At 35.2% G+C, this 15649-nt stretch overlaps 1 protein-coding gene across 1 annotated transcript; it reads left to right on the top strand.

Annotated features, from left to right (window-relative positions):
• Positions 1–14731: 14731 nt before the first annotated feature.
• On the top strand, positions 14732–15190 carry LOC139887678 (uncharacterized mitochondrial protein AtMg00810-like). The gene has a single exon (XM_071870745.1). It carries the CDS (start codon positions 14732–14734, stop codon positions 15188–15190), a length of 459 nt encoding a protein of 152 aa, XP_071726846.1.
• The last annotated feature ends 459 nt before the right edge of the window (positions 15191–15649 follow it).

Raw genomic sequence — 15649 nt, 5'->3', positions numbered from 1 at the left:
TTTAAACCTTTATTTATGAAATAAAGGTTATGGTTTGTTTTAAAAATGGATGCTGTCTTTGAAAAACGTCTCATATAGAGGTCAAAACCTCGCAACGAAATCAATTAATATGGAACGTTTTTAATCAATAAGAACGGGACATTTCAACACCCTCATCTATTCCCGGTCCCGGAAACGTCAGATTCCGAGGAAGAAACAACGACTACTACGCCTACCTAAATTTCGGGACGAAATTTCTTTTAAGGTGTAGGTAATGTAACATCCCGCCTTTTTTCGTTTACTTTTCCGTTTAACTATTTAAGTTCCGTTATATGTTTATAACACATCCCGTTAATATGCGTTGAATTATCTCGTTTAGGTAATTCCCGCACCCGGTTTAAAGTTGAGGGACCAAACTTGCCAAAGTTTGAAACATTTGACTAGGTCAAAGAGTCAAACCCTTTCCACCCTTTCATTATCACCTCCTCCATTTTATTACTTCCTCCATTTTCTCTCTAACTCCAAACACAAAGATTCATCATCCATTTATGATCTAGCGGGTATTTTGCAAAACAAATTACATATTTGAGCTCCTTGCAACTTCCTCTTCGTTTTGGTACCAACTTCATCTCATTTGGGTAACATTTCTAAAACACTAGATGTCTTTAAATTCGTGTTCTTGACTTATAAAGTTGTTAATTAGCGTCTATGGCTCATTGTGATGTCGTGTATGTAATTTTGTATGCTCGATTCGTTGTTTTGGTGTAACTAGTTCAATATGAAAATTACTTGCTAAATCCTTGATTTTGGATGATCAAATGTTGTTAGATTGTTAAAGTGCATGTTTTAAAAGTGTTACTAGTACCATTAGCTTCGTTTTGATGTATAGGTTGATCAAGGAAACTCCAAGAACATGATTAGTGATTTTGTGAACTTGGATTAGGGTTTGATAAGCTTTACATGAACTTTTTGTAGTGACCCGAACTTTTCCATGTTTTTATATATTAATTGAGATTGATATTTACATGATTAAATGTTTCCAACATGTTAAGCGATCAAACTTGTTAAGACTTGATTAATTGAAATAGGTTTCATATAGACAATTGACCACCCAAGTTGACCGGTGATTCACGAAAGTTAAAACTTGTAAAAACTATATGATGACATATATATGGATATATATATAGTTAACATGATACTATGATAAGTAAACATATCATTAAGTATATTAACAATGAACTACATATGTAAAAACAAGACTACTAACTTAATGATTTTTAAACGAGACATATATGTAACGATTATCGTTGTAAAGACATTTAATGTATATATATCATATTAAGAGATATTCATACATGATAATATCATGATAATATAATAATTTAAAATCTCATTTGATATTATAAACATTGGGTTAACAACATTTAACAAGATCGTTAACCTAAAGGTTTCAAAACAACACTTACATGTAACGACTAACGATGACTTAACGACTCAGTTAAAATGTATATACATGTAGTGTTTTAATATGTATTTATACACTTTTGAAAGACTTCAATACACTTATCAAAATACTTCTACTTAACAAAAATGTTTACAATTACATCCTCGTTCAGTTTCATCAACAATTCTACTCGTATGCACCCGTATTCGTACTCGTACAATACACAGCTTTTAGATGTATGTACTATTGGTATATACACTCCAATGATCAGCTCTTAGCAGCCCATGTGAGTCACCTAACACATGTGGGAACCATCATTTGGCAACTAGCATGAAATATCTCATAAAATTACAAAAATATGAGTAATCATTCATGACTTATTTACATGAAAACAAAATTACATATCCTTTATATCTAATCCATACACCAATGACCAAAAACACCTACAAACACTTTCATTCTTCAATTTTCTTCATCTAATTGATCTCTCTCAAGTTCTATCTTCAAGTTCTAAGTGTTCTTCATAAATTCCAAAAGTTCTAGTTTCATAAAATCAAGAATACTTTCAAGTTTGCTAGCTCACTTCCAATCTTGTAAGGTGATCATCCAACCTCAAGAAATCCTTGTTTCTTACAGGAGGTTATCATTCTAATACAAGGTAATAATCATATTCAAACTTTGGTTCAATTTCTATAACTATAACAATCTTATTTCAAGTGATGATCTTACTTGAACTTGTTTTCGTGTCATGATTCTGCTTCAAGAACTTCGAGCCATCCAAGGATCCATTGAAGCTAGATCCATTTTTCTCTTTTCCAGTAGGTTCATCCAAGGAACTTAAGGTAGTAATGATGTTCATAACATCATTCGATTCATACATATAAAGCTATCTTATTCGAAGGTTTAAACTTGTAATCACTAGAACATAGTTTAGTTAATTCTAAACTTGTTCGCAAACAAAAGTTAATCCTTCTAACTTGACTTTTAAAATCAACTAAACACATGTTCTATATCTATATGATATGCTAACTTAATGATTTAAAACCTGGAAACACGAAAAACACCGTAAAACCGGATTTACGCCGTCGTAGTAACACCGCGGGCTGTTTTGGGTTAGTTAATTAAAAACTATGATAAACTTTGATTTAAAAGTTGTTATTCTGAGAAAATGATTTTTATTATGAACATGAAACTATATCCAAAAATTATGGTTAAACTCAAAGTGGAAGTATGTTTTCTAAAATGGTCATCTAGACGTCGTTCTTTCGACTGAAATGACTACCTTTACAAAAACGACTTGTAACTTATTTTTCCGACTATAAACCTATACTTTTCTATTTAGATTCATAAAATAGAGTTCAATATGAAACCATAGCAATTTGATTCACTCAAAACGGATTTAAAATGAAGAAGTTATGGGTAAAACAAGATTGGATAATTTTTCTCATTTTAGCTACGTGAAAATTGGTAACAAATCTATTCCAACCATAACTTAATCAACTTGTATTGTATATTATGTAATCTTGAGATACCATAGACACGTATACAATGTTTCGACCTATCATGTCGACACATCTATATATATTTCGGAACAACCATAGACACTCTATATGTGAATGTTGGAGTTAGCTATACAGGGTTGAGGTTGATTCCAAAATATATATAGTTTGAGTTGTGATCAATACTGAGATACGTATACACTGGGTCGTGGATTGATTCAAGATAATATTTATCGTTTTATTTCTGTACATCTAACTGTGGACAACTAGTTGTAGGTTACTAACGAGGACAGCTGACTTAATAAACTTAAAACATCAAAATATATTAAAAGTGTTGTAAATATATTTTGAACATATTTGATATATATGTATATATTGTTATAGGTTCGTGAATCAACCAGTGGCCAAGTCTTACTTCCCGACGAAGTAAAAATCTGTGAAAGTGAGTTATAGTCCCACTTTTAAAATCTAATATTTTTGGGATGAGAATACATGCAGGTTTTATAAATGATTTACAAAATAGACACAAGTACGTGAAACTACATTCTATGGTTGAATTATCGAAATCGAATATGCCCCTTTTTATTAAGTCTGGTAATCTAAGAATTAGGGAACAGACACCCTAATTGACGCGAATCCTAAAGATAGATCTATTGGGCCTAACAAACCCCATCCAAAGTACCGGATGCTTTAGTACTTCGAAATTTATATCATATCCGAAGGGTGTCCCGGAATGATGGGGATATTCTTATATATGCATCTTGTTAATGTCGGTTACCAGGTGTTCACCATATGAATGATTTTTATCTCTATGTATGGGATGTGTATTGAAATATGAAATCTTGTGGTCTATTATTATGATTTGATATATATAGGTTAAACCTATAACTCACCAACATTTTTGTTGACGTTTTAAGCATGTTTATTCTCAGGTGATTATTAAGAGCTTCCGCTGTCGCATACTTAAATAAGGACGAGATTTGAAGTCCATGCTTGTATGATATTGTGTAAAAACTGCATTCAAGAAACTTATTTTGTTGTAACATATTTGTATTGTAAACCATTATGTAATGGTCGTGTGTAAACAGGATATTTTAGATTATCATTATTTGATAATCTACGTAAAGTTTTTTTAAAACTTTTATCTATGAAATAAAGGTTATGGTTTGTTTTAAAAATGAATGCAGTCTTTGAAAAATGTCTCATATAGAGGTCAAAACCTCGCAACGAAATCAATTAATATGGAACGTTTTTAATCAATAAGAACGGGACATTTCAGTTGGTATCCGAGCGTTGGTCTTAGAGAACCAGAAAATTTGCATTAGTGTGTCTTATCGAGTTTGTTAGGATGCATTAGTGATTCTGGACTTCGACCGTGTTTTCTTTAAAAATGATTGCTTAACATTTTTGTTGGAAACTATATATTTTTAACATATGAATATTATGTGATATATTAATCTCTTAACGTGTTTGATATTATGTGATAGATGTCTACCTCTAGAACAAGTCCCATTGACTCACCTAATAATAATGAAGAGTCAAATGTAAATTGGAATGATTCATGGACTGATTCACAAGTTCCCGAAGAGGAACCGGAAGAAGAGTCGGAACCGGAAGAAGAATCGGAACCGGACGAAGAATCGGAACCGGAAGAAGAATCGAAACCGGTGGGGGAAATAATAAAACGGTTAAGTAAAAGAGAATCCTCAACCAACCGACCAAGGTTAATTATGGTCAATGGTGTTTCCGCCAAGGAAGCAAAATATTGGGAGGATTACCAGTTCTCCGATGAATCGGATTCCGACGAGAATTCCAATGATGTTATAGAAATTACCCCAACTGAATTTAAAAAGGCAAAAGAAAATAATAAGGGAAAGGGCATAAAAATAGAGAAATCTAATTCCAACCCCGATGAACTTTATATGTATCGTCAACCCCCGAAGTTCTTAAGTTGTAACAATGACCCGGGAACCTCTAAACCACCAGGTTTTTCTAAACCAATGTGGACAACGACGGCTCGTATTAGGGGAACATCATATATCCCTAGAAACTTGGCAAAACGAACCAAAACCGAAGAAGAAGAAACGAGCGAGTCTGAATAAGATAGTTGTATTCGTGTGGTGTAATATATGTAATATAGTGTTCTTATGCTTTATGATATATGTAAAAATTGCTTGTATTAATAAGTATTTTTTTATGAATCTAACTCTTGTCTATTTTACAGTTTAAAAACACAAAATGGATAGACAACCCAATATTTTAAGAGACCTACCCGGAGACATGATTGATGAAATCTTGTCTAGAGTCGGCCAGAATTCCTCGGCACAACTATTTAAGGCGAGATCAGTTTGTAAGACATTCGAAGAACATTCCAAGAATGTCTTGGTTTATAAGAGACTTTCGTTTGAAATATGGGGGATATCACATTGGGAAACCCATAAGTTACGATGTGTTTACTTTGACGCATATATTGCGGGGAACCCAAATGCTATTTTACGCAACGGGTTAAGAAATTATTTTGACTCAATATATCCGAATATTGGACTTCGTGATTTAGAAAAAGCGGCTAACATGCAACATAAAGAAGCATGTTATGCTTACGGATTAGTAATGTTCGCTTCTCACCAAAGTGAGAACAAGAACATCGGGCTACAACTATTAAACAAAACGTTTCCACAAGTGACGGAGTCGGTAATTGGGGTAAGAAATGAGGTTTTTAGATTGTTACGGGACTGTTGGACATTACGTAACCCTCGTCCCTTTGACGACGTTACAACACGCTGTCTTATCAACGGCCATAACGGTTATGTTGCACAAGACCAAGGATGGGAAGTAGTCCTAGTAAAACCAGAATGCATGACTTGTTTCTGGACGTATGAATTACGTGTCTTTATTGCCTTTGCTGAATGACTTGTGTACTAGCTAGAATTATCTTCACAACTATCTTGTATCAAAGTTATTGTGTGCTATATTTCATGCTTTATGTAAAATAAGCGGTATTGTAAGTTTGTAAAATATTGTATAAAAGTTTGAACGCAAAATATTATTATAATCAGTTTTTCATATAGAATTGTAGTAGTTGAATTGTATATTAGCTACTAAGTATGAACTTAACGGGTAGGTACTACCCGAATTTAAACTTATAAAACGCTAATATGAAGAAAAAGCTTTTATAAATGAGTTCATATTATGCTACAAAATACTATTAACTACTCTTAATATTCTGTATGATTAACTTGTTCCATTTAACTATTTTGAAGGAAATGGCACCGACTACTCGACACACCGTGAATATGAATGAAGAGGAATTCCGTACTTTTCTAGCTTCAAACATAGCCGCAGTACAGGCTGCGCTACATACCAACAATAACCTTGGATCTAGCAGTACAGGAAATCGTGTAGGATGCACCTACAAAGAATTCACTGCCTGCAAACCTTTGGAATTTGATGGAACCGAAGGACCGATCGGATTGAAACGGTGGACCGAGAAGGTCGAATCGGTGTTTGCCATAAGTAAGTGTACTGAAGAGGACAAAGTAAAGTACGCTACGCATACCTTCACAGGTTCTGCGTTAACATGGTGGAATACCTATCTAGAGCAAGTGGGACAAGACGATGCGTACGCACTACCGTGGTCAGCATTCAAGCACTTGATGAACGAGAAGTACCGTCCCAGAACCGAGGTCAATAAGCTCAAGACAGAACTTAGAGGGTTACAAACCCAAGGATTTGATATTACCACGTACGAAAGACGATTCACAGAATTGTGCCTATTGTGTCCGGGAGCATTCGAAGATGAGGAAGAGAAGATCGACGCATTTGTGAAAGGATTACCGGAAAGAATCCAAGAAGATATAAGTTCACACGAGCCCGCCTCTATACAACAGGCATGTAGAATGGCTCACAAACTAGTGAACCAGATTGAAGAAAGAATTAAAGAACAGACTGCTGAAGAGGCCAATGTGAAGCAAGTCAAAAGAAAGTGGGAGGAAAACGGTGATAAGAATCACCAATACAACAACAACAGCAATCGCAACAATTATCCCAACAATCGCAACATCAATCGCAACTACAACAAACGGCCTAACAACAACAACAACAACAACAACAACAACAACAACAACAACAACAACAACAACAACAACAACAGCAACTACAACAATCATCCCAACAACAATAATAACCGCAACAACAACAACAATCAGAAGCAGCTATGCCAAAGGTGTGAAAAGTATCACTCGGGGTTCTGCACCAAATTTTGCAACAAGTGTAAAAGAAATGGTCATAGCGCGGCGAAGTGTGAGGTCTACGGACCAGGGGTTAATAGAACGAAAGGAACAAATGGTGTCAGAATGAGTAATGGCGGAGCAAGTAGTGTCGGAGCAAGCTATGCCAATGTAGTTTGTTATAAATGTGGAAAACCGGGCCACATTATTAGAAATTGCCCGAACCAGGAGAACACGAATGGACAAGGCCGCGGAAGAGTTTTCAATATTAATGCGGCAGAGGCACAGGAAGACCCGGAGCTTGTTACGGGTACGTTTCTTATTGACAATAAATCTGCTTACGTTTTATTTGATTCGGGTGCGGATAGAAGCTATATGAGTAGAGATTTTTGTGCTAAATTAAGTTGCCCATTGACGCCTTTGGATAGTAAATTTTTACTCGAATTAGCAAATGGTAAATTAATTTCAGCAGATAATATATGTCGGAATCGAGAAATTAAACTGGTTAGCAAAACATTTAAGATTGATTTAATACCAGTAGAGTTAGGGAGTTTTGATGTGATAATCGGTATGGACTGGTTGAAAGAAGTGAAAGTAGAGATCGTTTGTTACAAAAATGCAATTCGCATTATACGAAAAAAAGGAAAACCCTTAATGGTGTACGGAGAAAAGGGCAACACGAAGCTACATCTTATTAGTAATTTGAAGGCACAAAAACTAATAAGAAAAGGTTGCTATGCTGTTCTAGCACACGTCGAGAAAGTACAAACTGAAGAAAAGAGCATCAATGATGTTCCCATTGCAAAAGAATTTCCCGATGTATTTCCGAAAGAATTACCGGGATTACCCCCACATCGATCCGTTGAATTTCAAATAGATCTTGTACCAGGAGCTGCACCAATAGCTCGTGCTCCCTACAGACTCGCACCCAGCGAGATGAAAGAACTACAAAGCCAATTACAAGAACTTTTAGAGCGTGGTTTCATTCGACCAAGCACATCACCGTGGGGAGCTCCTGTTTTGTTTGTCAAGAAGAAAGATGGTACATTCAGGTTGTGTATCGACTACTGAGAGTTGAACAAACTTACCATCAAGAACCGCTACCCACTACCGAGAATCGACGACTTATTTGATCAACTACAAGGCTCGTCTGTTTATTCAAAGATTGACTTACGTTCCAGGTATCATCAAATGCGGGTGAAAGAAGATGATATTCCAAAGACTGCTTTCAGAACACGTTATGGTCATTACGAGTTTATGGTCATGCCGTTTGGTTTAACTAATGCACCAGCTGTGTTCATGGACCTTATGAACCGAGTGTGTGGACCATACCTTGACAAGTTTGTCATTGTTTTCATTGATGACATACTTATTTACTCAAAGAATGACCAAGAACACGGTGAACATTTGAGAAAGGTGTTAGAAGTATTGAGAAAGGAAGAATTGTACGCTAAGTTTTCAAAGTGTGCATTTTGGTTAGAAGAAGTTCAATTCCTCGGTCACATAGTGAACAAAGAAGGTATTAAGGTGGATCCGGCAAAGATAGAAACTGTTGAAAAGTGGGAAACCCCGAAAACTCCGAAACACATACGCCAGTTTTTAGGACTAGCTGGTTACTACAGAAGGTTCATCCAAGAATTTTCCAGAATAGCAAAACCCTTGACTGCATTAACGCATAAAGGGAAGAAATTTGAATGGAATGATGAACAAGAGAAAGCGTTTCAGTTATTGAAGAAAAAGCTAACTACGGCACCTATATTGTCATTGCCTGAAGGGAATGATGATTTTGTGATTTATTGTGATGCATCAAAGCAAGGTCTCGGTTGTGTATTAATGCAACGAACGAAGGTGATTGCTTATGCGTCTAGACAATTGAAGATTCACGAACAAAATTATACGACGCATGATTTGGAATTAGGCGCGGTTGTTTTTGCATTAAAGACTTGGAGGCACTACTTATATGGGGTCAAAAGTATTATATATACCGACCACAAAAGTCTTCAACACATATTTAATCAGAAACAACTGAATATGAGGCAGCGTAGGTGGATTGAATTATTGAATGATTACGACTTTGAGATTCGTTACCACCCGGGGAAGGCAAATGTGGTAGCCGATGCCTTGAGCAGGAAGGACAGAGAACCCATTCGAGTAAAATCTATGAATATAATGATTCATAATAACCTTACTACTCAAATAAAGGAGGCGCAACAAGGAGTTTTAAAAGTGGGAAATTTAAAGGATGAAATACCCAAAGGATCGGAGAAGCATCTTAATATTCGGGAAGACGGAACCCGGTATAGGGCTGAAAGGATTTGGGTACCAAAATTTGGAGATATGAGAGAAATGGTACTTAGAGAAGCTCATAAAACCAGATACTCAATACATCCTGGAACGGGGAAGATGTACAAGGATCTCAAGAAACATTTTTGGTGGCCAGGTATGAAAGCCGATGTTGCTAAATACGTAGGAGAATGTTTGACGTGTTCTAAGGTCAAAGCTGAGCATCAGAAACCATCAGGTCTACTTCAACAACCCGAAATCCCGGAATGGAAATGGGAAAACATTACCATGGATTTCATCACTAAATTGCCAAGGACTGCAAGTGGTTTTGATACTATTTGGGTAATAGTTGATCGTCTCACCAAATCCGCACACTTCCTACCAATAAGAGAAGATGACAAGATGGAGAAGTTAGCACGACTGTATTTGAAGGAAGTCATCTCCAGACATGGAATACCAATCTCTATTATCTCTGATAGGGATGGCAGATTTATTTCAAGATTCTGGCAGACATTACAGCAAGCATTAGGAACTCGTATAGACATGAGTACTGCCTGTCATCCACAAACTGATGGGCAGAGCGAAAGGACGATACAAACACTTGAAGACATGCTACGAGCATGTGTTATTGATTTCGGAAACAGTTGGGATCGACATCTACCGTTAGCAGAATTTTCCTACAACAACAGCTACCATTCAAGCATTGAGATGGCGCCGTTTGAAGCACTTTATGGTAGAAAGTGCAGGTCTCCGATTTGTTGGAGTGAAGTGGGGGATAGACAGATTACGGGTCCAGAGATTATACAAGAAACTACCGAGAAGATCATCCAAATTCAACAACGGTTGAAAACTGCCCAAAGTCGACAAAAGAGCTACGCTGACATTAAAAGAAAAGATATAGAATTTGAAATTTGAGAGATGGTCATGCTTAAAGTTGCACCTTGGAAAGGCGTTGTTCGATTTGGTAAACGAGGGAAATTAAATCCAAGGTATATTGGACCATTCAAGATTATTGATCGTGTCGGACCAGTAGCTTACCGACTTGAGTTACCTCAACAACTCGCGGCTGTACATAACACTTTCCACGTCTCGAATTTGAAGAAATGTTTTGCTAAAGAAGATCTCACTATTCCGTTAGATGAAATCCAAATCAACGAAAAACTTCAATTCATCGAAGAACCCATCGAAATAATGGATCGTGAGGTTAAAAGACTTAAGCAAAACAAGATACCAATTGTTAAGGTTCGATGGAATGCTCGTAGAGGACCCGAGTTCACCTGGGAGTGTGAAGATCAGATGAAGAAGAAATACCCGCATCTATTTCCAGAAGATTCGTCAACACCTTCAACAGCTTAAAATTTCGGGACGAAATTTATTTAACGGGTAGGTACTGTAGTGACCCGAACTTTTCCATGTTTATATATATTAATTGAGATTGATATTTACATGATTAAATGTTTCCAAAATGTTAAGCAATCAAACTTGTTAAGACTTGATTAATTGAAATATGTTCATATAGACAATTGAGCACCCAAGTTGACCGATGATTCACGAACGTTAAAACTTGTAAAAACTATACGATGACATATATGGTTATATATATAGTTAACATGTTTTTATTATAAGTATGTATCTCATTAGGTATTTTAACAATGAGTTATATACATAAAAATGAGACTATTAATTTAAGAAACTCGAAAACGATATATATAACGATTATCGTTATAACAACGTCTTACTAGGTACATATGAATCATATTAAGATATTGATACACTTGGTTAATTATGTTAAATGATAAGTAAATATATTATTAAGTGTATTAACAATGAAATACATATGTAAAAATAAGACTACTAACTTAATGATTTCGAAACGAGACATATATGTAACGATTATCGTTGTAACGACATTTAACTGTATATACATCATACTAAGATATATTATATATCATAATATCATGATAATATAATAATTTAACATCTCATTTTTTATAATAAACAATGGGTTAACAACATTCAACAAGATCGTTAACCTAAAGGTTTCAAAACAACACTTACATGTAACGACTAACGATGACTTAACGACTCAGTTAAAATGTATATACATGTAGTGTTTTAATATGTATTTATACACTTTTGAAAGACTTCAATACACTTATCAAAATACTTCTACTTAACAAAAATGCTTACAATTACATCCTCGTTCAGTTTCATCAACAATTCTACTCGTATGCACCCGTATTCGTACCCGTACAATACACAGCTTTTAGATGTATGTACTATTGGTATATACACTCCAATGATCAGCTCTTAGCAGCCCATGTGAGTCACCTAACACATGTGGGAACCATCATTTGGCAACTAGCATGAAATATCTCATAAAATTACAAAAATATGAGTAATCATTCATGACTTATTTACATGAAAACAAAATAACATATCCTTTATATCTAATCCATACACCAACGACCAAAAACACCTACAAACACTTTCATTCTTCAATTTTCTTCATCTAATTGATCTCTCTCAAGTTCTATCTTCAAGTTCTAAGTGTTCTTCATAAATTCAAAAAGTTCTAGTTTCATAAAATCAAGAATACTTTCAAGTTTGCTAGCTCACTTCCAATCTTGTAAGGTGATCATCCAACCTCAAGAAATCTTTGTTTATTACAGTAGGTTATCATTCTAATACAAGGTAATAATCATATTCAAACTTTGGTTCAATTTCTATAACTATAACAATCTTATTTTAAGTGATGATCTTACTTGAACTTGTTTTCGTGTCATGATTCTGCTTCAAGAACTTCGAGCCATCCAAGGATCCATTGAAACTAGATCCATTTTTCTCTTTTCCAGTAGGTTTATCCAAGGAACTTAAGGTAGTAATGATGTTCATAACATCATTCGATTCATACATATAAAGCTATCTTATTCGAAGGTGTAAACTTGTAATCACTAGAACATAGTTTAGTTAATTCTAAACTTGTTCGCAAACAAAAGTTAATCCTTCTAACTTGACTTTTAAAATCAACTAAACACATGTTCTATATCTATATGATATGCTAACTTAATGATTTAAAACCTGGAAACACGAAAAACACCGTAAAACCGGATTTACGCCGTCGTAGTAACACCGCGGGCTGTTTTGGGTTAGTTAATTAAAAACTATGATAAACTTTGATTTAAAAGTTGTTATTCTGAGAAAATGATTTTTATTATGAACATGAAACTATATCCAAAAATTATGGTTAAACTCAAAGTGGAAGTATGTTTTCTAAAATGGTCATCTAGACGTCGTTCTTTCGACTGAAATGACTACCTTTACAAAAACGACTTGTAACTTATTTTTCCGACTATAAACCTATACTTTTTCTGTTTAGATTCATAAAATAGAGTTCAATATGAAACCATAGCAATTTGATTCACTCAAAACGGATTTAAAATGAAGAAGTTATGGGTAAAACAAGATTGGATAATTTTTCTCATTTTAGCTACGTGAAAATTGGTAACAAATCTATTCCAACCATAACTTAATCAACTTGTATTGTATATTATGTAATCTTGAGATACCATAGACACGTATACAATGTTTCGACCTATCATGTCGACACATCTATATATATTTCGGAACAACCATAGACACTCTATATGTGAATGTTGGAGTTAGCTATACAGGGTTGAGGTTGATTCCAAAATATATATAGTTTGAGTTGTGATCAATACTGAGATACGTATACACTGGGTCGTGGATTGATTCAAGATAATATTTATCGATTTATTCCTGTACATCTAACTGTGGACAACTAGTTGTAGGTTACTAACGAGGACAGCTGACTTAATAAACTTAAAACATCAAAATATATTAAAAGTGTTGTAAATATATTTTGAACATACTTTGATATATATGTATATATTGTTATAGGTTCGTGAATCAACCAGTGGCCAAGTCTTACTTCCCAACGAAGTAAAAATCTGTGAAAGTGAGTTATAGTCCCACTTTTAAAATCTAATATTTTTGGGATGAGAATACATGCAGGTTTTATAAATAATTTACAAAATAGACACAAGTACGTGAAACTACATTCTATGGTTGAATTATCGAAATCGAATATGCCCCTTTTTATTAAGTCTGGTAATCTAAGAATTAGGGAACAGACACCCTAATTGACGCGAATCCTAAAGATAGATCTATTGGGCCTAACAAACCCCATCCAAAGTACCGGATGCTTTAGTACTTCGAAATTTATATCATATCCGAAGGGTGTCCCGGAATGATGGGGATATTCTTATATATATGCATCTTGTTAATGTCGGTTACCAGGTGTTCACCATATGAATGATTTTTATCTCTATGTATGGGATGTGTATTGAAATATGAAATCTTGTGGTCTATTGTTACGATTTGATATATATAGGTTAAACCTATAACTCACCAACATTTTTGTTGACGTTTTAAGCATGTTTATTCTCAGGTGATTATTAAGAGCTTCCGCTGTCGCATACTTAAATAAGGACAAGATTTGGAGTCCATGCTTGTATGATATTGTGTAAAAACTGCATTCAAGAAACTTATTTTGTTGTAACATATTTGTATTGTAAACCATTATGTAATGGTCGTGTGTAAACAGGATATTTTAGATTATCATTATTTGATAATCTACGTAAAGCTTTTTAAACCTTTATTGATGAAATAAAGGTTATGGTTTGTTTAAAAATGAATGCAGTCTTTGAAAAACGTCTCATATAGAGGTCAAAACCTCGCAACGAAATCAATTAATATGGAATGTTTTTAATCAATAAGAACGGGACATTTCACCCTAACCCTTAAACACATTAAACTAAGGAAATCAAGTTTAGGACTTGCCACCACAATCAAAATGTAGCTAGTGAGGAGATGAACAACTTTAACGCTCGAGCTATAACCCGAAACAAGCTTCTTCCTCTCCGATTTGAGGTTTCTCACACTTGAATCACACTCTCTCTCTAGGATTTAAGTGGATGAGGTTTGGTGGTTAGAAATGGAGTAATGAGGCTCACCAAAACTGATCTAGGGCCTTAAAGTCGTCCACCAAGCGAAATTACCATAATACCCCTTTTTAATATCTAAAACACTTAATGCTGGCTCGTCAGAACATCTGGACGGCGTCCAGCCCTTCAAAACTGGACGGCGTCCCACCATGTTGGACGGCGTCCAACTCAACTGATAAAAACTGGATCTTACAGTTGCAGGTTGATCAGACTACAAAAGGCATTTTTCTACATCAAACGAAGTATGTAGCTGACATCTTGAGCCTATTCAAGATGGAAGATGAGCGTATAGCGAACAATCCTCTTTCGGTGAATCACGGGATTTCACCAGATGAAGATGGGGAGACAGTCAACCAGACCCTTTATAGAGCTATTATCGGTTCACTTATGTACCTTACAGCTTCTAGTCCTGACATTATGTTCGCTACTTTCCTATGTGCTTGTTATCAGGCTAATCCGAAGGCGAATCATATGTTAGCTGCTAAAAAGATCTTGCGTTATCTGAAAGGAACTCCGATTTTGGGCTTATGGTATCCTAGAAAGGATGGGTTTGATTTAACGGCTTATAGTGATTCTGATTATGGGGGTTGCAAAACAGACTACAAATCTACTTCGGGTGGATGTCAGTTTCTGGGAAGCATGTTAGTAAGTTGGCAGTGTAAGAAGCAGACCGCAGTGGCTCAGTCAACGTGTGAAGCTGAATATATTGGCGGAGCAAGCTGTACCTCGTAGGTCACCTGGATTCAGCAACAGATGCGGGATTACGGTTTGAATATTACTAACACTCCTATTTTTATTGATAATACTGCTGCTATTGCTGTTACTAAGAACCCAGTTAATCATTCCAAGACCAAACATATAGGGATCAAGTACCATTTTATAAGGGACTGTTATGAAAAGAAATTGATAGACGTCCAACAAATAGGTACTACAACTCAATGCGCTGACCTGTTTACTAAAGCATTTGACCGACCTTGGTTTCAATACCTGTTAACTGTTTTAGGTGTGAAAAATAGGGCGGAGGTTGTGTTTGACAAAGAGCTTTTGAAGTAAACTGAGTTTGTGTAATTTTTGTATAGTATTGCATTTGCATGATAATTTAGGATTGCATGTTAATTAGGTTTATTTTCTGTTTTGCATGATAAAATCTAAAAAGCCAAAAAGATTTTCAATTTTAGAATTTTAGGGGGA

Source organism: Rutidosis leptorrhynchoides, chromosome 2 (assembly GCF_046630445.1).
Source record: "Rutidosis leptorrhynchoides isolate AG116_Rl617_1_P2 chromosome 2, CSIRO_AGI_Rlap_v1, whole genome shotgun sequence".
Lineage (NCBI taxonomy): Eukaryota > Viridiplantae > Streptophyta > Magnoliopsida > Asterales > Asteraceae > Rutidosis > Rutidosis leptorrhynchoides.
The sequence above is the reverse complement of the archived record's forward strand: the minus strand, read 5'-3'. Positions and strand labels throughout refer to the sequence as shown.

Bases quoted from the DNA above. Each gene is read 5' to 3' on its own strand.
- LOC139887678 (XM_071870745.1), top strand. From the start codon at position 14,732: ATGGAAGATGAGCGTATAGCGAACAATCCTCTTTCGGTGAATCACGGG.